The sequence below is a fragment of the Betta splendens genome, chromosome 12, assembly GCF_900634795.4.
Source record: "Betta splendens chromosome 12, fBetSpl5.4, whole genome shotgun sequence".
NCBI lineage: Eukaryota > Metazoa > Chordata > Actinopteri > Anabantiformes > Osphronemidae > Betta > Betta splendens.
In genome coordinates, this window is record NC_040892.2 from 9,916,802 (window position 1) to 9,941,305 (window position 24,504).

Genomic DNA, 24,504 nt, shown 5'->3' on the forward strand with positions numbered 1-24,504 from the left:
TTTATTCTAACTAGTGAGTGCCAAAATCTCTGCCAAGAACTGTCCATAAGGCCACATCTGAGGCCGCTTTGCAGTCAGTGATGTCTTTACCCTCCAGGAGCAATGCACACATTCATCTACCAAAAGGTTTATAAGTTAATTCATATGGCTTTGACTCTAACTGTTTTTACAAAAACATTTGCCAAAAGCCTAAAATGGCATCTGCTTTTATTCATCTGGAGCAAAAGCCCAACAGCCAGACAGTTCACAGGAGCACCTTAATTCACACAGGTCTGTGTAAGTTATATCCTGAAAAATGGATATACCACAACATACATTCAGGCAGGAGGTTGGCATTTGACTGTTCAGACAGTAGCAGCACTGTCTCAAGCAAGCGTTTGGTAAGTGCAAAGATCAGAACTCAAGATTATCTGTTGGAGTTGCAAAATCATTCTGGAATTTATGAAGTTGACTTTCAGTGCATGATAGGAAACGGTTTGGCTACAACTTATCAGAGGCACAGGACCTTTTTTCTTTTGTAAAGGATGATGATTATACCCCTTGACAATAAAGTCTTCTGAAAGATCAGTGTCGATAGCAGTGAAAGCTTCTGATACTACTGCAACAAAAGATGCAAAGCCATGGCACAAAAGGTGTAATCGCAAAGTCCCATCCCCGAAAATCTTCATTCTGTTATTCACATCAGCACATGCTGACTCTGGTTATTACTCCCTTCAGAACTACATCATTTCTCAATGATGTATTCAGCTGTGCTCGTCCAATGACTGAAGATAGACCTTCCACATGGTCACGCAGAGGTCTTCAATTTGGACATTGCTACAGCTGAAAGGTTTGTCGTGGATCTAAGAACAAAACAATTAAACAAGTTAGGGTCAAAGAGAAAACAATGGTATTCACATCTCAAAAAAAGGGACATATCTAACCTGTTGTGAGTCATATGGCTTTTGACAAGGTGTCCAGCAGCTAGGGCAGCCATCAGGGATAGCTCCCCTGCTAGCACCGTACCACACACTATACGGGCCAACTGACGGGCGTTCTCACCCGGATGCTCTGGACTGGTACCTTGGACACTTAGCATCTAAAAACAGGGACCTTATTAAAAGGACTTGAACATTATAATACATTACATACAGCAAAGATGGCTGAGACGAGTTTAGTCTTACCTGCAGACAGGCCTGTTGTGGTGGTAAATTGGTGCCCCCTCCTACAGTACCCACCTCTATGGAGGGCATAGTGCAACTGATATATAAATCCTCCCCTTCTGGACCAGCAGGCTCCATCTGAGTGATGCAGTTGGCACTTCCCACTGTCTGAGCAGGATCCTAACACACAAGTTTGACCAATGACTCCTTTTTGTTTACTTTCTCCACCTTCTCTTGTCTCCACTAAATTGCACAAAGCTCTAATCATGCCAATGGCCTCTTACCTGTCCACAGGCAATATAAATTGCTGCTACAATGTTGGCAGAATGAGCATTAAAGCCACCGATACTGCCCGCCATGGCTGAGCCCACCAGGTTCTTACTGACGTTCAGCTCCACCAGAGCAGCTGTAGTGCTCTTCAACACCTGCAGATACAATGACAGGTTGTCCATGTGAGAAACTCTGTTCCACTGTTAAAGCTATAAAAGATAAAAAAGGAGTTGTAACCATCTTTACCTCCTTCACCACCTTCGCTGGGATGGTGGCCTCACACACAGCAGACTTGCCTCGGCCCAGAATCCAATTAATAGCAGCAGACTTCTTGTCAGTGCAGTAGTTACCACTGAGTGAGAGGACCTCCATATCTAGATACTGCTGCTGGAGCTTGTGCAGGGCCTGCTCAGTCCCCTGCAGAAAACAGCACAGACTGTTTCATTAGTCATACATACATAGGAATTTTGTACTGATACTACTAAAGTATCAGTACAAAATGCATGTTTCCTCCCCTGCAGCAGGTCACAACAAAGCATATATCAACCTAGTCTAAATGACATGTATCTAGAAAGTACTAGTTAAACAAATTGGGTCACTTATTTTTTTACCAATAGTAAAAGTAAGAGGAGATGGACTGGAGGTTATTTCTAACTGCTAGGTATGGTTTGTTGTACCTTTGAAAGCATGTTCATGCCCATGGCATCTCCTGTCTGCGACTGGAAGCGAATATACAGATTTCTTCCAGCTAAGCCTACTGTCAGTTTCTCCAAACGAGCAAACCTAGGGATGCAGATGTTTGTCATTGGCACTCACATTCTGATGCGTTTAGAAAAGACACTTGACAGAGGTGACCACAGAAACCTGGACTGTGGGTGTATTCACCTGCTTGTTTGGTCAAAAGCCTCTTTGATCAGCGCAAATCCGACTGAGGTCTCGAGCCAACTTTTGACCTCTGCTGCCCTGCACGCTGAGGGGCAGCCTCACAAACCGGACCCCTGGCCATGCTGTCAGCTAGGATCCTGCTCCGACAGCCACCACTTAGCTAGACAGGAAAAAGAACAGTGTCAGCGCACACTCATATACACAATTAAGCAGCAGCTATACAGATATCCTTCACTTACAGACAGGGCTCTGCATCCTCGGTTAGTGCTGGCTACCAGACAGCCCTCTGTGGTTGCCATGGGAACGTAAAACTGTTTCTCATCCAACAGAAGAGGACCAGCCACTCCTACTGGTAATGGCATATAGCCAATTACATTCTCACAGCATGAACCCATTACCTAAAGAGGAAAGAACATAAATAGGTACTAAACAAAAACCCACTGTCACTGCAATATGAAAAAACAACAACATTACTAATGCTACCACTTAACGTGAAAAACATCACATTCTACAAACTGTGTGTGTGTGTGTGTGTGTGTGTGTGTGTGTGTGTGTGTGTGTGTGTGTGTGTGTGTGTCACCTTTACCTTAGAATAGTCATAGTTCTTGTAAGGCAGACGGTCCAAGGCTGAGGGAACAGGTAGTCTGGATGATAAGATCTCCCTTCTGATGGCTACGCCTCTCTCTGGAGTCTCGAGGACAGTTTCTAGTTTATAGTTCAGGATGTTACGTGAGGCTACAAGGTTCATCACCTCTGCATCACTGAGAAAACGAGGACCTCTCTATGAAACAGCAAGGGCAAACCAGTGATTAAATAATGTGAAGCGATGATTAAACCTAGGGTGGGAAATATAAAATAAGATGTATTTGCTTTCAAATCTGCTCCAATTTACCTGAGGGTCAAAGAGGATGGTCATGCACTCCTCCAGAGTTCTGGGCTCTGAACTTGAGCTGCACTGTGTTAAGGAGGACGTCTGAGCTAAGGACTCCACAGAAGATGAAACATAGGGGCTGGTCTCGACTGAGGATGATAGAGAATGTGACACTTTTGTCATAAAATAATAAATACAGAAGGCCAATGAGGTTATATGACAATAAGGTTACAACGAGCCTTTGTGTTTTCCCTTAAGTTCAGACGTTAATATATAGCAGTAGGACCAGTGAGAGGACTCACCCTTCTCTCTGAAGGTCCTGTCATCCTTGAGGGAGGGTACAGAGTCTGAGACAGCGGGGGGGCTAAAATTGATTTCTGACATAGCATTCATGGATCTCTGGGGTCTCATGGCTTTGAGATCCCTCCTGCAGCTGTCCCCCACTTGCTTGGGTTTCTGTGTGGGAGAGGAGCTGCTAATCGGACTCTTGAGGGAGAAAGATGATTCTGCTTCCGTTTTGCTCAAAGAAGACATACTTGACAGCCAGGAGCAGAGCTAGACTGAGAGTTATCACTTGTTCCAGACCCATGCTGGGAACAGATAAACAAAGACAAAGTCAAACATCAGTGTTTTTTCCAATGGGACTAACATATTTATACTGAGCACAAATGCAGTCAATGCCTTTACCTGGTGAGCTTCATTGGCCACACTGTACCATCAAAGTCTAGTGTCTTTGCTATGGGCACCTCTACTGAGCGATTCTGGTCTGGATGCTCAGCTGCTAGCCGAGTGTGGGCATGAACAAGAGCCAAACCCAGGGACTGCAAGATGACATCAAACAACACATTAGTCTGAACATTGCCTTAATTTAATACTTCAGTGAAGCACAAAGATTTTGTTAAATTCATTCATACATACATTCTTAATACACAGTCTAGCCCTTGAATAGCTTAACTACCAAAGCTAAACGCAGATTCTCACCATGATCATTTTAACTCTCTGGGTCACAGGATTGGGTTTGTTGTCCTCTTCTTCAGCCAGTACGTGGGCAAAGTGGCTCAATTGCCAGATAGGGCGGCCCTCACGACTCTCCCTGGACAGCTAAATGTACAAAAATGCAAACAAACATTTACCGTCTCATGCAATGTTTCAGATTTATTAAATTGTTGATATTTTGCTTAAACTTGACTCCTACCTCCAAGACCAAGGAGACACATGCAGGAAAGAAAGTCATAAAGACAAAGTAGTTGGCCAGGACAGACATACAGCCAAAACAACACATTATCTCAAGTTGGGGCACACCTGGAAGACAAGAAAATGACAATACTTCGGTTTCCATTTAATTCACCAACACTGTAACCTCTCTAATATACAAAACACAATACAACTTTATTTATAAAGCACCTTAAAATCAACACACAGTGCTATACACAGACAAACACTCAAGATATTTAAAAGGGGGAGACAATTTAAATGTTAAGAACTAAGTCAAATAAGAAAAGAAAAAACAAAAACGGTAAAAGCCAACATCTCAAACTGGGTTAACATGACAAAGAAAAGTAATGAGTTTTAAGAAAATATTTAAAAACAGGAACTGAGTTTACCCGTTTGATGTGTAATGACAACTCATTCCACAACATTGGGACAGCTACTGAAAAAGTTTGGTCACCTCTAGACTTCTCTTTATTTTAGGAATGACTAAACATAGTTGAACGGCTGACCTATAAGAGTTAGGGGCAGAGGCCAGGCAGCAGTGTTTTTGACTAGCTGTAGCCAGGCAAGTGACCTCCGGATAGGTCTAACATAAAGTGCGTTGCAGTAGTCTAATCAACTTGTAGAAAGCATAGATTAAAATCTCAAAGTGATGTCGTGAGCGAAAAAGTTTTGCTTTAACACGTTTTCTCAAATGAAAAAAGCTGAGGTTGACCACTGAACTAATTTTTGCATTACGTTTGAGATGTCCATCCAGCCTCACACCCCAGGTTTGTTGCTGTAGATTTTAGATCAACATGAACTTAAAAGCCATTACTAGGTCCGAACAGCATGGACTTTTTATCATTAAAATGCAAAAAGTTAATTGACATCCAGGCCTTAATTTCTTCAACTCACTGTAGTAGCTGAGTAGTAGAATGGGCGTTATTTTTTTCCAAAGGGACATAAATTTGACTATGGTCAGCATAAAAGTGGAATGAGATGCCATGTTTTTGTAAAAATGAACCAAGTGGAAGTAAATACAAGAGCCCCAGGAATAAAAAACTTTTTGAACAATCCTTGCCTGACATGGTGCCAATTCCAATTACCAGACACTCAACCAGAGCATCCAGGGTGAATGTGGGGCCCAGGATGGCCATTCCCTGGGAGATATTTTCCCTTACCCTCCTCCTGTTTAAAGGCAGAAAACATCAGTCATCAACATTGTTCATGTGAATAAACTGAATATTTTCTTTAGCTTGGTTACTGTCATATTTGTGATATTACCTGAGAGTTTGAACTGAGGGCAAATTTGGCTAAGGCACAGGCTTTGGAGAGATCAATGAGCAAAAGGAAGAAGGGAAGGGGCTTCACTGGGGCAAAGGAGATTGTATTCCATAAGTAAAATTATTTTCCAATAGATCAATTCAGTGGTACTGATAGTGATAGGTGTTTGTTTTTAGAGACATAGTGCAGACATGAGGTAAACACAAGTGAGTTTTTGATGTCTGAGATGCTGATGTAGCTGTTAGTGAATGTAACGTGATAGTGAGTTTCTTTAACACTTACTTAAGGCCTGTCAGTTCTTTTCCAAAGAAGTGGATGACTACTGTACTGAAAACAAAGCTGGAAAAAAACTGTAAATAACCCTGCAATACCTGTAAGTAGAAAAAAAGGAAACAGGGTTAAACTTAGAGAATTCTTTTCATTCAATGTCTGGGTGGTATTGAAGGAAGCGACACTGGTGTAATCCCAACACCCTCAAAAACACCACATAATACTGACCCAGTATATATTTGGATCCCAGTTGTCTGAGATTCTTGAACTGGAAATAGATGTAAACAATGGCCATGCAGCGTGTGACTGTTAGAATGATTATGTCACTGCTGGGGGACGTTCTGCGAGGGAACAACGAGCACTGTGTTTTAGAAGCATACAAGTACTACTTCAGTAAGATTTTATCATTGCCCATAAGTACGAATGAGCCTTCCTCCATCAAAACTCACCTTCTCAACTTTAGGACATTCATTCCAGCTGCACATCTGGCTGCTGGCTGTCAGGCTGTTCATGGACACCAGGCAGACGGTGAGAGCCAGGGTGCCCACGATTACCTCCCAAGGATGGGAGGCCACCAAGAGTCCATAGAGTCTGAACAGACGTGCCAACATGGTCTCGGGATGCCTCTACCTGCTACTTAAGGCCGCAGTCTCACCTGGGTTAGAAATGAAGGCTACAATCAACATTTAAAGCAAATTGGACAAAGAGAAAGCCAGTGGAGGGCTAAATATTGCGGTTCTTGTGATCGAATAGTGATCCGAAATTAAACGCTGTAAGATGGCGAGTAGAAGATTAAAGAATACATTTTCTTCAACGTTAATCAATTAGTAATAATTGTAGCGATTACCACGCGTTTGATCATAAACTGCAACACATACATCTAGAATCATTCACTACATGTTAGCATTTAGGCCATACAAGCGGGCGTTATCGTTAGCATTTCCAATATTAGCACATCATCGTCAAGGTCAACGTTTTCCCAGCGTTTTAACAACTCCACGTGCTCGTTCTCTTAACAACAGATTAAGTCCACTTACTTCGAAAAGTAAGTTTTACCGTAATCAGAGTCCAATTCCATTAAAGGCCTCTTCCAGAAGCAGCGTCTCTTAGCTAGCTAGTTCATCCTATACGGGACCAACATGGCGCTGCGGAAGCAACTGCGTCACCAAAACACGTAACGTCACATTTGACTTTACGTGACGTCTCGCGATCCGCCCCAAGGCTCGTAACATATATAAAATAGAACTGAGAAATACATCTGTGGATTTATAAAACTGTGTTGTAGTGTTGCCAGTATTTAATACAGAAATAGTAAAGTTATTTAAAATTTCAATTAATTATTAAAACATTTATTTACTAAAACTACTACTAATCTGGATTTAATCTGTATGGTTACGTTATTTTTACGATATTTATATACGATTTTTCCTCTTTTTTTATAGAGTCATCTTATCTATCTACACCCACAACACAACAAGAATCCCATTAAGGCACCTTACACAAGTAAAATGAGTATTGTACGGGTACTTTGGTTAGAATACTCCCAAAAATGTGTAGTTACAGATGATGAGTGTTTGAAAAGGACAAGTTTATTTGTGGTATTTTCCCCTGATACATGCTTATATGAGGCTTATGTTCTATCTATTATCTATCTAATGTGACTCAACTGTAACTGTAGCAGCCATGCCATTTTGGCACTGGCACGCATCACAAAGAACCTGGCACCAGAACCAGAACTGCCTTTTAACCAGTTCTACCAATTTTGCTTCATCACTGGTTCCTTGACTGCTCCTTAAACTAACCTTTTCTACTGTTCTGATCATTCGTTTCCTATTCCTTATGAACATAAGCAAATTTACAGTAATCGGGGTTATTGTGTATCACAAATTTGAAACAAATTTGACCTTTATTCATGATTCACTAATCAAGGGCTAGGCAGTCATGGATTAACGGCACTGCATCAATTACAGTCAGCATAGTTGCCAGTAGGTGGGGGTGGTGTTTTGTTTGAAAAACGGTAACGTGGTCAAGTCAGGAAATACAAGCCATAAGAAAATGTGTTTAAAAACTTCAACACTTGTCGCGTAGAAACCTAGAAGCCTGTTATAATTATACAGTGGTCAAACTGTAACTCAGTTTATTGTGTTTAAATTATATATTGATGGCAAACAAAAACGAATATAAAAAACTGCTATCTATAAGGTCTTAGTTTTAGTGCATTATGCTGATTAATTTTTCCATCTTATTATATCCTTGTGTTGTTACAGCGACATTTTGTTGTGTGTTTGTCATTGTTTCGAAATGTGTCTGAATAAATATGGGTTAACATGACCCTACGCAGACGCTGTTGCAGAACAAGCAACCGCTTAGGAGCCACTGAAGTTAGCATCCGTTTCACTGTGGCTGTTTTTTTTGTTGTTGTTGCAAAAATTCGATAAGGGTTTTTGCTTATTGTTTGCTAGGAGGACGTGCAACCTTTGTAGGTTGTTAAGTGTTTTTTTTTTTTTATTTTAGAGTATGTAAATCTAAAAACAGACATGGTAAAAACACAACTTTCGCAACTTTTAATAAAATAAAGTTCAAATATAATAAAATATAATAAGATGAAACTAAATTATAAAATAGTTTCGCACGGTGTCATTGTTCTTTTCCGAAAGGTTCAATACATTTTTAGAACGAGGGGGAAGAAAGACCGCTGGTTTCCTTCCTCTGAAATACCTAACGGCCGTTCCGAGTCGGGCTTCTTTACGGCACGACACGGTCGGTCCGTGTACGTTGTAACAATTTGATTTACCCACCAGATTAAAAGCGAGTCGTTTCCCGTTTTGAGAGCGAAACGGCTTCAAATGCACTTTTGTCTGGTTTTGAAAAAAAAAAAACTATTTTTCAGCTGGTTTATCGGCTTTTTACACTGGACTTTGATTAAATTCCGTTTTCCGCTCATAGTAAAAAACGAGAAAATGGCCATGTTTTGTATTTTATCTTATGGACAAATTAACTAGAAGAGGACTTAATTTCAGTCGATATCCTCTGGAAAGGAAAATATAAATTCTCTACTTAATTTGTGCGTGAGCACCGACTTCCTGCCGTCGTTGTACTTCTTTTCAAAATAAGAGTCACGCTTTCTTAGGCAGCGCGTGTGGAGTCTACCGTCAGAACAAACCTTACGGAGTGTGTATGTCCTGACTACTTTACCTGCCTTGGCAGGTCTGGATGGGGAGGGGGAGGGGGGCAGGCGGTTCTTCCTAAAGTCCACTATCACCTCCAGAGTCTTGAGCGTGTTGAGCTCCAGCTGGTTCTGACTACACCAGTCCTGTTCGGGCAGTACCTCTTCTATTGACCCCTGTGGTCTGACCTGGTGACAGTCTGTTTCAACCTGTTCATGTCAGGGACGAGGGGTGCAGGAGCCAAATGCACAGCGCCGAGACAGGAATTGAATGAAATGTTCATTTAATAGGGACAGAATCTAGAGCTGTTAATGTGTCTGAACACCTGGTTGTTTGGGTTGGCTGCCATGGCAAGTAAAGTAGTCAGGACCAGATCTTCCAGTAAGTCCAGTACATCTATATTGTAACGAGACCCCCCCCCCCCCCCCCACACACACACAATGTGAGGTTTGTTCTGACGGTACACACGTTATACTAAGAAAGCCAAACTCTTATTTTGAAACAGAGTACCACGACGACAGGAAGCCGGTGCTCACACGCTTACTAAGTAATGGGTTTATGTTTTCCCAGATGAAAATAGTTTTTTCAAAACCACACAAAAATGATTTTGAAGCCGTTTTCCGTTTTCTCGTTTCGAGAGAAAAGGGAAAACCCATCTTTTAATCTGGTGGGGAATTCAAACTGTTAAAACGTGTACAGACCTGTCAGACTGGATTCGTGGCTTTTACGCACAACGCACAGCGCACAACTTGACCAAAAGTGGAACGCTGACGACGGTAAAGTGCTGAATTCTCTGGGAGACATAAACCATATATTGCTCTATTATTTTAACAGCGCCACATTTTACTAGTTGTTATAATAACTGTAAACTTACAACTTTTTGGAAGTGTTAATGTCACCTACTTTTGAAATAGGAACGCATTTTGGCACCGGAAATAACATCGATTAATAGTTTTAAAGGTGTGCCAGGGTAGGTTTTGGGTACTGCAAAAGTTAATATCTTTTTTTCTACCTGTAAGAAGAGAAAAAGAACGAAGAACGTGCTTGTTAGCAGGCACTGCCAAAGAATTTGCATAGCTCACGAGACCAAATGGCGTCAGCTTTATTTGGGTAAGTGCTTGACAGCACAGGATGAGAACATTGCCGACACTTACTGTCTGATTTGTGCTGATTTTGAGGTAAAATTGCTTTTACGAAGATCTGTGTTATTTAAATTTTCTGCATTTTAGCACATTTGTTGTTTAGCGCAGTGTTGTTATTTTTCGTTTTTCAGTTAAGTGCATTTGAGCAGTAAAACGTATTGTTGGTAATGAACAAGCTTGCTTTAACAATTACAAAATGCACATGTCATATTAATGTTTTGTTTTTTTTGTCTTAGTTTGTTTATTCCTCCTAGCACAAAATGAACAGACGGCTCAGACGACTGAGAAAAAAGCTTTTCTTGACCCTCTCCTTGTCGGTGTTGACCTTCTGTGTCCTGCTGCTCATCGTTGACAAATACAAGTTCATTATTGAACCTTTTACTTCTTTGGAGGAATATCTGATGGTTCAAAGATACAATATTGACTGTTCAGCCATATATGACAGGGACCCAGTGGAGGTGGGTAAATCTCTGCTCCTCAGACAGAATGAGACTATTAAGGACAAGGAAATAAATCTGCTTAATCTTGTTTCAAACTGCTCATTATTTTTGAGGTTTAGAGGTTATGATCAGGTTTGTGTCTCAGATAAAGAGAAAAACTTTCCCATCGCTTACTCTCTGGTTGTACATAAACATGCATGGATGGTAGAGAGACTGATCAGAGCGACGTACTCACCCAGTAACATCTACTGCATCCATTACGATCGGAAGTCTTTGACTCGATTCATTGCCGCTATGGAAGGTCTGGCTCACTGTTTGCCCAACGTCTTCATCGCTTCCAAGCTGGAGGATGTCAAATACGCTGGTTTCAGTCGGTTAAAAGCCGATTTAAACTGTCTGTCTGACCTTTTGCAGTCAGAAGTGAAGTGGAAGTACGTCATCAACCTGTGTGGTCAAGATTTCCCCCTCAAGCCCAACATTGAGCTGGTGTCAGAACTAAAGAAGCTTAACGGTGCCAATATGCTGGAGACACGTCGACCTACTATGTTTAAGAGATCAAGGTTCTCCAGGACCCCTCCTCCACATGATATACAGTTGTTCATTGGCAGCGCCTATTTTGTTTTGTCACGAGAGTTTGTTGTTTTCATGAACTCCTCAGCTGTAGTCAAAGACTTTTTGGCTTGGACTAAGGGCACCTACTCCCCAGATGAACACTTCTGGGCCACAATTGTCCGACTGCCCGGCGTACCTGGAGAGGTGCCCAGATCTCACCCTGACATCCCCGAACTGATGAGCAAGACCAGGCTGGTGAAGTGGTCATTATTAGAGGGCAGCCTTTACCCGCCGTGTACCGGAGTATATGTACGTGGTGTTTGTATTTATGGTGCAGCAGAGATTAATTGGTTACTCAACTATGGTCACTGGTTCGCTAACAAGTTTGACACCAATGTGGACCCTATTGCTGTTCAGTGTCTTGAGGAGACGCTGGAGAAAAGAAAAAATGTTTTTCAGCCAGTAGCACCCCAAGAGTGCTTTAATTATCATTCACCTTTATAGGAACAGCTCCTGTCAGCTCATGTGACCTCAAACCACAGTGTGTTTGACCGCACCTGAATATGGATGCAGGCTTTCGCTGAAGTTTAACCTGCAAAGTTATAATTATGATATATTTTGTGCTTAGTTAGTCTTTAAAATTTCTCCTGGGAACAACCTCCTGCATGTTGCAATCATCTTTTAAAAAGATACTGACAATATTAAATAAGGATAAGACCAGCTTTTGTTTTGCCAGATTACAACAAATGTTGGTAAAATGCATGAATGTATTTTACTGTATTAAACTCAGACTTTTGAACATACTGAAGGTTCTTGCCAAAAGTGTTTAATGTCTTAGTTTCATGGAAGAAACACTGAGGGCTTTTACTGTAAATGCTGTCTGAATTTAAGATACAAATATAGTATCATGATTATGGTCTATTACACACATACAAGTACTAAGTTTCACAGGGATTAGATTAGAGAAATGTTTTGCCATTTAGGACCCCATCCATTCAAGCCAGTCTGGTTAATCTGGTCGTCAGCTCTGGTGAGGCAGCTCTGTGACTTTACTGACTTGCAGGATTTCCGTATCTCACCTTGCAGAATGTTTTCGCATTGTTTAGTAATAAGACAACGTGGGTAGAGATAAAGTTCTGCCCTTCACTCTCACTTGTGAAAGTTTTTCTGATGGAGCGGTGTAAGGATTGGCTTCATAAATTATTTGCAGTAATGTTGCTATTGCACTTGATTTCTATTTAACAGCAATAAAAACATACTGTATCTGACTCGTGCTATAACATTTAGTAAAGCATTTTAAATAAACAGTTCACAGGATTTGTGACATGGTGATGCCACAAAGTATGTATTTTATAGGATAGGCTTAGGGTTAAGGGGGGATCGTTTGTCACTTTTTGTTCCTTAGTGTTGGGCTTATATATGATCGCCCCCTTGTGGCCAAATGTGGAATGTGCAGCAAATACCTAGAAACAAAATAAAAACATTTTAATTACTTTGTATTAATGGGGGTATTACGCATAAATCTCCTGTCAGTACATAAAATTTTAGCTCTATAAATATACTTTACTTGAGCTTTATTAATTTATTTTTTTCAAAATGAAGCACCAATATGAAACAGTCTATGTGGTTTTCTTTGAAAAGTTAAGATTCACTCGTGAAGCTCATGGGCATTTTCTAGCACTGACTAAAGAATCAATGTCAAGGTAAAGTTACTCACAAACTTTCCTGCACTTCCTACACGCTCGTGAACTATGACCCTTCCAGCAAAGCAAACCTGGGCAAACCGGTCTAGAAGTACATTTTAGACAGATATCAGTATTGAAAGATCTTTATTTGGAAAGGAGGCGGCCATGTTTGAACAGGTCTGTGTACAGTAAAGATTTAATCAAGGACTAGAGCACACCAGCAAATGTGATGTGTTGTTTCGTCCGTGGCAGTTTGATTCAATTCATTGATAAGGAAAGGAGATGAAAGTTATTAGTCCAGTAGCTATATCAGCAGCATAAAAATAAGATCAGCTGACATAACTGTGTTATAGGATGTTTTAAAGCACTACACATGTAGTCAGTGCAGTCAGCACCAGGTGGCACTAACACAACATTAAGCGGTGTTGTGACAAATGTGATGAGGCTAAAGTCAAGAAATAAGTCTATGTGCATTTTACTGTAACATACATAGAAGTTAGTCAGTAAAGTTTTAAAAGAACAGATTTTATATGTTGTTGTTTACTTCATTCAGTATCATCCTTAGAGTGATGAGGATATTTATACAAACAGTAATTGGTTTGTTGACTATCAAGAAATCTGCAACACTTTTGCAACATTTTTGATTATGAACTAATGAGTGATTTGACATGTTTCCTGGATGATCTTTGTATTTTAAAAAAATTTAACATTGGACAATCATTGTCAAAGCATTTGTGATGTGAAGCGAGTGGGCAGAGCATTTGTTGCTTCATAATGTATTATTGGGGATGTCAGGGTGTCTTGGCACCTCTCTGGGTACATAAGGCAATCATGGCCTATATGAGGAGTAGGCAAAAAGTCTCTGACTACAACTGAGGAGTTCATGAACTCAACAAAGACTTGAGACAGGACAACATAGGTGCTGTCAGTGAACATCTCCATATTGTGTGGTGGTGGGACAATCTTTCATACTGGTGTTTTGTTATACAGCATTCAAAGTTAGCAACTCTTGACCTTGTGGTGAAACCCATATCTGTATATTTGTTTAAACTAAGGTGGCCTGTCTCCAGCATATTACATATTTACAGTACATGTAGTTGGTACCAGCACACATGCTCAGGCTGCCTCAGTGCATGCGTCTTGTTTGACTCTGTGACACTTTTAGAGCCAGCTCGTTGTTTTTCTCTCTGTGGATGGGAAAAGGGAGATTTGTAGGTTCTTTTTGGCAGGTATTGTTGCAAACGCTGCAGTCAGGCATGTTCCCTTAGATCAAAAGCTCACTGTGAGCAGTGAGGCTGCTACAGCGTCTGAACTGATCAAAACGGCATTCCTAATCCCTCCAGATGAACGATCCATACAGTATGAACGAGTCCCAAAAGAACTGTAGTACTTGGCGCTCGCCACAGAGCCTGAGCTGTGAACGATGAACGATGGACGATGAACTAAACCGTGCAGCCTGAGCTGTCTTTTACGTGACGGAAAGCAAAACTTATTTTGACAATTAGTGAGAATTTTAAAGCAAAAAGTGACAATAAGTTCCCTATAATGTTTACCTGGTGACACTTCAACATGTTAATATATGTTCGAAAGTATTGTTTACAAACACACTTTACATTATATACACAATAAAACTTCACACCTCTACAAGAATCAAAGATCACTAATTAATTATGAATGAATTTGAATATGAATATATAATCTCTGGTGTCAGGCAACAAATAAATTAACTTCAGATATCAGACATCATTCATTTCCTTGTTTCTCAGTCCACTCAGCCCGTGGCTGATCTACAGCTGTCACATGACAAAAGAATGAAAGAACGATCCGGATGAACGAAACACAAACAAAATGGAGCTTGCTGCTGGCCACAGAGCCGTAGTGGCCTGGCTGAACCATGACAAAAGAACCAATCCCTGAGTAAGGACACTTCGTTGAGTAAGTCGTGAACGAATCCTTTCTGTTTCCTGTCCTGCTGACTGAGCTTAAGCAGCTGCAGCCATGTGGCGAGAGAAGGTATTGCATGAAAGTGAACGAATCGACCTGTCCAGGGTGTACCCTGCCTCTCGCTCATAGATAGCTGGGATAAGCTCCAGTACCCCCGCGACTCCGCATAGGACTAAGCGGTAGAAAATGGATGGATGGATGGAAGTGGGATCTATTGGGTTTAGTTGTGTAACCTTATCTTGTAAAGTGCCTTAGGATATTCTTGTTGTGATTTGGTGCTATATAAATAAAATTGAATTGAATTGAATGAATTAGTTAATCAGCCTCACCTGTTTGTACTTGTATTTAAAGCCTTATTTTGTGCAGTTTTTGTTGTTTTTTTGTTAGGATGCCCAGTTGTGTTCTCTTGCCTAGTGTCTGCTGTTAAGGTTTGTCCAGTCCGTGTGTGTGTTTGTCCACATGTTTGCTGTGTGTTTTTAGCTTTTAATTTATTGATTAGTTTTCTCCTGCACTGCAGTGATTTTCAGTTAACCAGTAATCTATATTAGTTGGTATTTAGTTTTGTCCTCCTGCACATGCAGTGCCTGAGTTTGTATTCCCTTTTGTGTGTATTTATTTATTAAAACTATTTTGCATGTGCAAGCTTGTCTCTGAGTTGTGCATTTGGGTCCTTCTCCTTCTCCATGTTTGTAGGCCTTAGCACATTTTTTTTCCCGCTTGCAGTGAGCGCCTCTCTAGTTCAGTTTGCCCTGTAGTACAACAGCCCCAACCTGATGGCTCCATAAGGCATAACTTGCTGTCTTCTAAATATTCTACAGCAGGATCTTTGGCCATTGAATATTAGTGCTGTACTCATATGCGAGGAAAAACAATGGCGAACAGATCAGTTGGGCTCCAGCAACCTGGCCCCTCCCCCTTTCAGCCCAACCCTTGCTAGGGCAGGTACATAGATAAACAGGAAGCACTAGTTGTAGTCTGTGAGGCAACAAGGCCTCTGATATTTTTCAGAGGCTTTTTTCTGAGAAATAAATGATCATTTCTTTGCATTGAATTTAACCTCCATATACAGTAATTAAGGTATTTAAGGATCAGTTAGGCTTGTAACATGAGGCAGGAAATTTGTTCCCAGATACAGGACAGCAAGATCATATATATCTGCTCTTACAAACTAGTAGAGAGGCCTACCCTAACCCGATCTACTACCAGAACAGGCTATAGCTAAAAGATTCCCATGCCAATGAGATGGTCAAATTTCCAAGTAAATTTCCAAGTTGAAATTCCCTTCATGTCCTGCAGCCAAAGCAACATGCAATTCTTGTGGGAAAGTAGGACATTTACCAAAGTTTGTCAATCTGCCAAGAGAAAGGTTCGTGGAATACGAATAAATGTACTGACTGTGCTATACACAAATGACACTGTGTAGCATAAAATCCTGTGTAGTGTACATGTTAATGTTAAAGACTATTCTCATGATGTGGAGCTAATTGTGGATACAGGCTCATGTTTCTACTGTTCCTGTGAACATGAAGCTAAACAACTTCCCGACATGTGAATCTACTGTTTCCCTGTTTACATACTCAAAAGAGATAATTCCAGTACTAGGGTGTTTACATGCTATAGTGACTCACAATGCATATTTTGCTTGCCTTTATGGTGGTTGAATCCGATGTGGCTTTACTCGTTTTGCATATGTTAACCGCTCTCAGTGTTGCCAGATAGGGAATAAAGAAATAGTGTACTGTCATTTTAAATCAAACTATCATATAGAACTAAAAATATCTTTAAAAATCACAGTACATTTAAAAAGAAACCCATTCTACAGTATGTGCACACAACCTATTTGGCAAAACATTTTTTTTGTTTACTCTTTGAATTTCCAGTTCAGCTCTGCAGTAAAATACGTCAAATTGTTATACTCATACTTAAGTTTACACAGTGCATCTGTTGCAGTTGTTAAGTTGGTGAGCGACCAATTAATTCCTGTTGCACTATAATACAAACATCACGGACATGTACTTCTGTCAAAACATAACCACCCTGGGAAAATGAGAGGCCAATACTCGCCCCAAAAAAAGGGTCAGTCTCAAAGATCTGAGCCTGTGCACCCACGATTTAGCACCGAGTTGGTCTGGTCTGGCAACACTACATATATGCATTGAGGGTAACAGAGAAATCTCTGCCATGAACCCCAATATCTCCCCTCACCCTGAGCCAAAAGTGTCAACTACATCATCACTAAGTGCTTCAGAGGCTCGGGTCCTGAGAAAGCTACAGTAGCCAAGGTGCTGGAGAGTTGCCGACAGAACAACAAAGTCTCCACCAGCAAAGCACCATATCTTCTTCCCTGGCCTGGAGTGGAGTTTGTGCAGTGAACATCACTGCATGAAAGTGAACCTGAGAAAAGTTCATGTAAGTTCATCATAAAAGTTCCTCTTGTTCCTGTTCCTCCTGAATCATAGAAAAGATTAGTTCATATTGAACGAATAGTTCACGAACGACACACCACTAGTTTTAATACAACAGTCATCAACATGAAACAAACACAACATGAGGGTTAAATAGAAAGTGTTTTCATTGAGGTGAAACATTTTTACGTTTATCAGACAGAATATTTAAACAACCGCTTTTGAGTTTGTGCATCTCTCTCTCTATATATATAAAACATATTAACACATTAGTAAAACATTAAATAGGATAAATGTCACAAATCAAACATCTGACATTCAAGAAATCTGCACTGTGGCATTATGCTATGAGCATGTCATATGAGGTGGGAGGAGACTGATGTCAACTGATGTGAAATGCCATTATTATCTGTGTCATCAAGACCTGCTTTGTCTTTTTATGCATCAGGCTCCTGCACTACTGTCAGCTAGTACAATTGGAATAACAGTGCTTAAAATAGTGAAATTGGAAGGAGAACGAGTACTTACTGTTTCTTCTAATGAAAGGTAAGTTCCTCAAATTTCTGAGACACAAAACATTTATCATGTCACTGTCTGAAGTCAGAACAGAATTGAATCTAAATGCATTCTCATTTCTACAACTTCTACAGTCTGACGAGATTTAATGTTTTATCAACATATGGAACCTATGTATGAAACTAAGTGAGTGTAGAGTTCATATTTGTACAAGTTACTACATATTTGTTTTTTAGGGTACTTTAATGCATAAAACTGTTCGTCTTCGTTTCCTCCCTCTCATTCCAGAATGAAAAATGAAGGGTTGACTCTCCGGATGGGGAAAAGGGAGCTCAGTAGGTTCTTCCTGACTGTGCTGATATTTTGTGTCTTGCTGCTAATCTATGTCAAGTACAAAAATATTCATGAATGTTTAGGTCCCGCAGCTCCTTTTGTTGACATTAAGACAGTTCACAAATACAATATTAACTGCTCAGCCATATATCACATGGACTCAGTGGAGGTGCATAAATCTGTAACCATCAGACAGAAACACATTGTGGAGGACAACGATGAAAATTTGATCTACCTCACATTAAACTGCTCATTATTCCGAAAGGTCAGAGGTTATGATGACGTCTGTGTCTCAGATGAAGAGAAAGACTTTCCCATCGCTTACTCTCTGGTTGTACATAAATATCCATGGATGGTGGAGAGACTGATCAGAGCGACGTACTCACCCAGTAACATCTACTGCATCCACTACGATCTGAAGTCTTCACTTCGGTTCATCGCAGCTTTGGAAGGTCTGTCTCAATGTTTGCCCAACGTCTTCATCACCTCCAAACGGGAGGACGTCATTTATGATGGTTTCAGTCGGTTAAAAGCCGATTTGAACTGTTTGACTGACCTTTTGCAGTCAGAAGTGAAGTGGAAGTACGTCATCAACCTGTGTGGTCAAGATTTCCCCCTCAGGTCTAACATTGAGCTGGTGTCAGAACTAAAGAATCTAAATGGTTCTAATATGTTGGAGACATACAGGCCACCTCAGTTCAGGAAGGAAAGGTATGGTTTTCACTACGAGGTGAGAGATGCTGAATTTGAATATAAAAAAACTCCAGTGCAAACAAGTAAGAAAAAGGCCCCACCACCACACAACATAGAGATGTTCACTGGCAGCGCCTATTTTGTCCTGTCACGAGAATTTGTTGTTTTCATGAACTCCTCAGTTGTAGTTAGAGACTTTTTAGCTTGGTCAGAGGACACCTACTCCCCAGATGAACACTTCTGGGCCACCATTGTCCGACTGCCCGGCGTACCTGGAGAGGTGCCCAGATCTCACCCTGACATCACCGACCTGATGAGCAAGACCAGGCTGGTGAAGTGGTCGTACCTGGAGGAGAGCCTGTACCCGCCGTGCACGGGACTACATGTACGTGATGTTTGTATTTTTGGTGCAGCAGAGATTCATTGGTTACTGAGCTATGGTCACTGGTTCGCTAACAGGTTTGACACCAATGTGGACCCTATTGCTGTTCAATGTCTTGAGGAGAAGCTAGAGGAAAGGAAAAATATTTTCAGTCAATAGCAGCTCGGCACTCTCTTTAAGGGTCAATCACATCAGTTCTGGCTGATTTGAAGGAATGAAATGAAATGAAATGGGTTTATCATCGTCATTTGAAAATTACTACCGTTCTATATTATTATGAGTGGTGTGTGTTTATGGTTTGGGTGGAGGGTAGAGACAAACGTCACCTCAATAAGCAAGTCAGACAAGTTTTATCCAGTGACAGGTTCAGATGTAAGATACACACTCATAACAGCTACTGTACAAAAAGCTTATGTTGAAAATGCAAAGCTCCTTTTACATTATGCATATTTAAAATATTTCATTTTCTTTTTGTATTATCTGCCTGACTATTTATTTTAATATTATATATAACTTTTTTATGAGGAAATAATCTGAAATCAGAGATTTTTTAGATAAACTCTTATCTTAAAGTCTGGCTGCTCATTATAGAACTTCTCTTTTCTGGATGATTATACCGTGTGTTTACATGCATCCACTGCCTATATTTAAAAGTATTGATTTTAATAAATATATTTCCGATTCTGGTTTTGACTCATATTTACTTCTTATTTAAACTTAATAATCCATCATATTGACTAAGTACACACGTGTTGTAGGTGGACATTTTCTACAAATTAGGTGTGTGCTCACAGGAAATCTACTGTATCTGTTCTTTGACTATTTTGAACTTTGACTTTTACTGTAAAAATACTGTAAAATACAGTAATTGGTTGTATTTCAAAATATAAAAAAGTGCATAATTAGAACGTTTAGTTAGACACTAACCTCATTCAGTTACAATTTAGTTACACTGAAGAAGCAAATGTCAGGAATCTATACTGTTTGCGTCTGTACAACCCTTTTCGGGGTTGTATTTTGATTTTGTTCTCATCTGCCATATTCATGCTTTACTTTCTGTTTTGCGTTTTCTCAGCTGTTAATCATTAGCAATCTAGGTTTATAACCATACTGCTGTTTTCCACTAGTGTCATGGACTCTGGTTCTTAGCTGTGCTGAGCTGTGCATGTGGGTCCATCACCTTGCTTACAACTAGTCAGTTTCCAGATTGTCTGCACTCATTACTCTGTCCATCAGCATTCCAGCACTCTTTCTTTTAAGTCCTGTTGATTTGATCTTCGTGCCTTTTCTTTGTCATTGCCTCAGCCCTGTCCCTGCCGGTACCTCAGCCTGTATTTGGATTACCTATTTTTGACCCAGGTCTGTCTGACCTTCGCGTTGCCTGCTGATTTCGACTTGTTGCCATTACTAAGTGTTCCCTTCTACCTACCTTGTCTGTCAGCCGTGCATTTGGATCACACCCTTAGCATAAACATAAACAATAAAAGTAAATATTTCATACCAAGTCAATGAGCTTTGTTGAGTGATCCAATTATTAAGAGGGTGATGTGGAGATGCCTTCAGGGACCTAAATAAATGTGCTGCAGAGATTAAACATGTACTGCACACAGTCTCACTAATAAGCCTTGAACCCACTTTTAAAGCTGCTAACCTGTTACAGGAGCAGTCTTCCTGCCCTTTGGCCTGAGTTAATCCCTTTCACTCTGCAAAATGTAATTCCTTGACTGAAATTGATCTGCATTAAAGCTTTTATTTAAAAATCTCTGCACAGATTGTGTATTGTTTTGAGTAGAAGACCACACAGGGTGAGCATGGATATTCTTGAGTGAGAAAAGGCCCAAGTCTGAAAAAGGAAAGAGGGTGGTTCTGGCTGTGCTGCTTGTGGTGCCCCAAGTAGTAGTACCGTGGCCACAGGGTCTGGTTTGGCTGTTCCCCAGTGCCTTGCTACCCAACTACATTTTTCCACACTGATCCACTTTGATCTGTAAGGGGCATCCTACTGATGGAGGGACTGAGGGGGCTACTAGGAAGTGGTCCCACCCATCAGCCATCCCGGTTTTAACTGCATTAGCCATACACACTCATCCAGGACTCTGGAGGCTGCCTCCCTGGGAGACAAGTGGATAGCACCTTCACTTTGGTTGTTCTGTTTGCTGGACTTCTGGGCAAACTGACAGTCATCCAGGGTTCCTTATACCTAAGCACATACACTTATGTTTAGGGCCAATAGACATGTAGGATTGGCGGATGCTGCCTGCAAGACACATAGTCAGCCAACGATCACGCTCCTGGAAATCTCCTCCACTTTTAATGCACTCTAGTTCCATACACTCACATTCAAGGTGGATTGCATGGCCCTGGGGAGCCTTTCCCGCTGCCCCCTGCTTCTCCCTGGTTTGGGGAGGGGGGGCACGGTTTAGGAGGTGTGTGGCACCCCCATAGGGAGGCAGCCGGTGTTCTAGGTTCATTTCCTTGACACCACACCTGCCCAACACCTCCTTAACACCTTTGTTCCCTCACCAACATGCACACAAGTCTGCTCCAATCACTACTTTGGACATGACCTCATTATGCTAATTAAGCTAATTATGGAGCATAACCACTGACTACATTCATCATCACCACTTTAATTAGTAAAATCACCCTGTCCGGGACTCTTTTCACCTCTAGTTCACACACTCCACTTTCAGGATCACTCTTACCCCTTTTCTCTTCCTATCCATTCCATGGTAGAACAGTTTGTATCCTCCTCCAATACTACACTCTTTGCTAGACTACACAAGCTCAGTGGGAGAGATAGAAACAATACATAACAAATAATGGTATTAGTTCACCAGTAATACTGTATGGACTTCAAATGACAATATTTGAATGTTTACTAGCGATTTGCTTAGTGTTCATCATTTGTTGCCCACGTGTACTGGTTAGAATTGTTTGGTATGAATCCTTAGAGTCCTTATAATCTTAGCTTTCAGTTGAGCCAAAGACAATTAGTAGTGATGGGTCCAGCAACACCGATGCATCGGCGCATGCGTCAAGCTCATGGAGCGAAACCCCGTGCCGGTGCGCGTATTGCATTGGGAAAGTCATGTGACTGATACAGTCAGGTAAGTGGTGGCACCACTGTTTTGAACTGCCTTCTCACGCCCGCAGGTTCGAGCTGACCCAGAGGAAACATAGGAATAAACATGTTGCTGCAATAATGAGTGGATGAGTTCCGTCGTCATGTCATAGAGTTCAACAGATCTATGGCTGCCGTAAAACAAATTGCATCACCCATGATTATTATGGTTATTTACATAAAATCTACGACCAGTGGAAAACATTTTCTAACAAATTATGGCATTTTAAAACCTAAATAAGCGGCTGTAGTCACAGATGGACTGCGCTCTGCGTCATAGAAATTCCCCCATAGAATGACTAGTTATGGTCTCAATGTGAATGCGACAATGTCTGGCTAACAATAGCAGAAAATGCAGGGGGTGCTGAATTGTGTTAAGCTTTTTGTTTTTTACTGAGGCTGTCTTTGAGACATGTGATGGCTGGATCCCCAGCCACACAGCTCTGCTACTTATCTGCAACTTACCTGTTTCCTGGTGTGACAAGGAGGTGGCAAGAGGGTGGAGCCAGCAATGGAGACGCATACCAGATGTCAGGAGTAGATGACCTCCTAGAACCAGCGTCAAGACCTTACACGACCTTCAGGACTCCAGCAGGCCTATATCAGTTCACTGTCCTTCCATTTGGGCTGCACAGGGCCCCAGCAACGTTCCAGAGGCAGATGGACAGGGTCTTACAAGGATGTGAGGAGTGGGCCCCTGCCTATATGGACTAGGTTGTCATCCACAGTAGCTCTAGGGAGGAGCATCTGTCCCACCTGGAACAGGTGTTAGAGAAGATTGCTGAGGCTGGCCTGACCCTAACCATGGGGAAATGTGAATGGGCAAAACAGGGGCACAGTACCTGGGGTACCATCTGGGCAACAGAGAGCTACGACCCTAGGTCAACAAGGTGGAGTCCATCTGCCAGACCCCGGGGCCAAAAACCAAGAAGCAGGTGAGGTTCTGGTATGAGTTGTTGCATCATTACTAAAGTATCGGGAGTAGCCGAATTTCCATATCACGCTAGCAAAAGCTGACAGCTGGGTGATGCTCGCTTATGATGTCATTGCAGCATCGCGTCAGCGATTTGCAGCAAAGATTTGTTCTGACTGTGTCAAACAGGTCAGTCTTTTTTGTTGCTGTGAAATTTTTACTTAATCCACGGATGTCAAGCCAATTTACCAGGCTCCATAGTGATGAGCATTATGGTTGGAGAGCATTCTGTCACAGTTTCTGGTCCTGCTCCTTGTTTTATTTTGTTCTCCTTCCTTTCGGTAATGTCTGTTTCTTTTCTCAGGTTTTATTTTGAAAGGACTTCCTGTTCATGTCATGTCACAGCTGTTCCCTGCCATTACCGGTCATTATCCACACCTGCAGCTCATTCAGTAATCAGTCACCTAGCATTTAAGCACCAGCTCTCACCCCAGTACCTTGCCAGATTTTTGCGTGACATTCACCACATTCCAGCGTTCTGTATACTAGTCCAGCTTTGTTATCGTGAACCTTGGTTTTGATCACCGACGCCGATCCAGTGGAAAACATTTTCTAACAAATTATGGCATTTTAAAACCTAAATAAGCGGCTGTAGTCACAGATGGACTGCGCTCTGCGTCATAGAAATTCCCCCATAGAATGACTAGTTATGGTCTCAATGTGAATGCGACAATGTCTGGCTAACAATAGCAGAAAATGCAGGGGGTGCTGAATTGTGTTAAGCTTTTTGTTTTTTACTGAGGCTGTCTTTGAGACATGTGATGGCTGGATCCCCAGCCACACAGCTCTGCTACTTATCTGCAACTTACCTGTTTCCTGGTGTGACAAGGAGGTGGCAAGAGGGTGGAGCCAGCAATGGAGACGCATACCAGATGTCAGGAGTAGATGACCTCCTAGAACCAGCGTCAAGACCTTACACGACCTTCAGGACTCCAGCAGGCCTATATCAGTTCACTGTCCTTCCATTTGGGCTGCACAGGGCCCCAGCAACGTTCCAGAGGCAGATGGACAGGGTCTTACAAGGATGTGAGGAGTGGGCCCCTGCCTATATGGACTAGGTTGTCATCCACAGTAGCTCTAGGGAGGAGCATCTGTCCCACCTGGAACAGGTGTTAGAGAAGATTGCTGAGGCTGGCCTGACCCTAACCATGGGGAAATGTGAATGGGCAAAACAGGGGCACAGTACCTGGGGTACCATCTGGGCAACAGAGAGCTACGACCCTAGGTCAACAAGG

The 24,504-nt window shown here is 41.5% G+C and overlaps 2 protein-coding genes and 1 pseudogene across 4 annotated transcripts; 2 read left to right on the plus strand and 1 right to left on the minus strand.

Moving 5' to 3' along the window:
• Positions 1–451: 451 nt before the first annotated feature.
• On the minus strand, positions 452–7,092 carry LOC114867069 (3-hydroxy-3-methylglutaryl-coenzyme A reductase-like; annotated as a pseudogene).
• A 2,500-nt stretch (positions 7,093–9,592) lies between these two features.
• Positions 9,593–12,485, plus strand: LOC114867068 (beta-1,3-galactosyl-O-glycosyl-glycoprotein beta-1,6-N-acetylglucosaminyltransferase 4-like). Of its 3 annotated transcripts, none has more exons than XM_029169384.3 (3): positions 9,593–9,859; positions 10,103–10,193; positions 10,462–12,485. In XM_029169384.3, the coding sequence occupies exon 3, from the start codon at positions 10,486–10,488 to the stop codon at positions 11,719–11,721; it is 1,236 nt and encodes a 411-aa protein (XP_029025217.1). In that variant the 5' UTR covers positions 9,593–9,859; positions 10,103–10,193; positions 10,462–10,485; the 3' UTR covers positions 11,722–12,485. The 3 variants fall into 3 exon arrangements, with proteins under 3 accessions (XP_029025217.1, XP_029025218.1, XP_029025219.1); XM_029169386.3 differs by having other exon boundaries at positions 9,594–10,193; positions 10,462–10,683; positions 11,080–12,485; XM_029169385.3 differs by lacking the exon at positions 10,103–10,193.
• A 5,165-nt stretch (positions 12,486–17,650) lies between these two features.
• LOC114867402 (beta-1,3-galactosyl-O-glycosyl-glycoprotein beta-1,6-N-acetylglucosaminyltransferase 4-like) lies at positions 17,651–19,855 on the plus strand. The gene is made up of 3 exons (XM_041073266.2): positions 17,651–17,797; positions 17,902–17,953; positions 18,056–19,855. The coding sequence occupies exons 2-3, from the start codon at positions 17,916–17,918 to the stop codon at positions 19,332–19,334; spliced, it is 1,317 nt and encodes a 438-aa protein (XP_040929200.1). The 5' UTR covers positions 17,651–17,797; positions 17,902–17,915; the 3' UTR covers positions 19,335–19,855.
• Positions 19,856–24,504: the final 4,649 nt, after the last annotated feature.

Excerpts from the sequence above, each read along its gene's own strand:
- LOC114867068 (XM_029169384.3), top strand. The coding sequence starts at position 10,486 with ATGAACAGACGGCTCAGACGACTGAGAAAAAAGCTTTTCTTGACCCTC.
- LOC114867402 (XM_041073266.2), top strand. The coding sequence starts at position 17,916 with ATGTTTTATCAACATATGGAACCTATGTATGAAACTAA. Across the intron at positions 17,954-18,055 it reads GAACCTATGTATGAAACTAA|AATGAAAAATGAAGGGTTGA; the intron begins GTGAGTGTAGAG and ends CTCTCATTCCAG.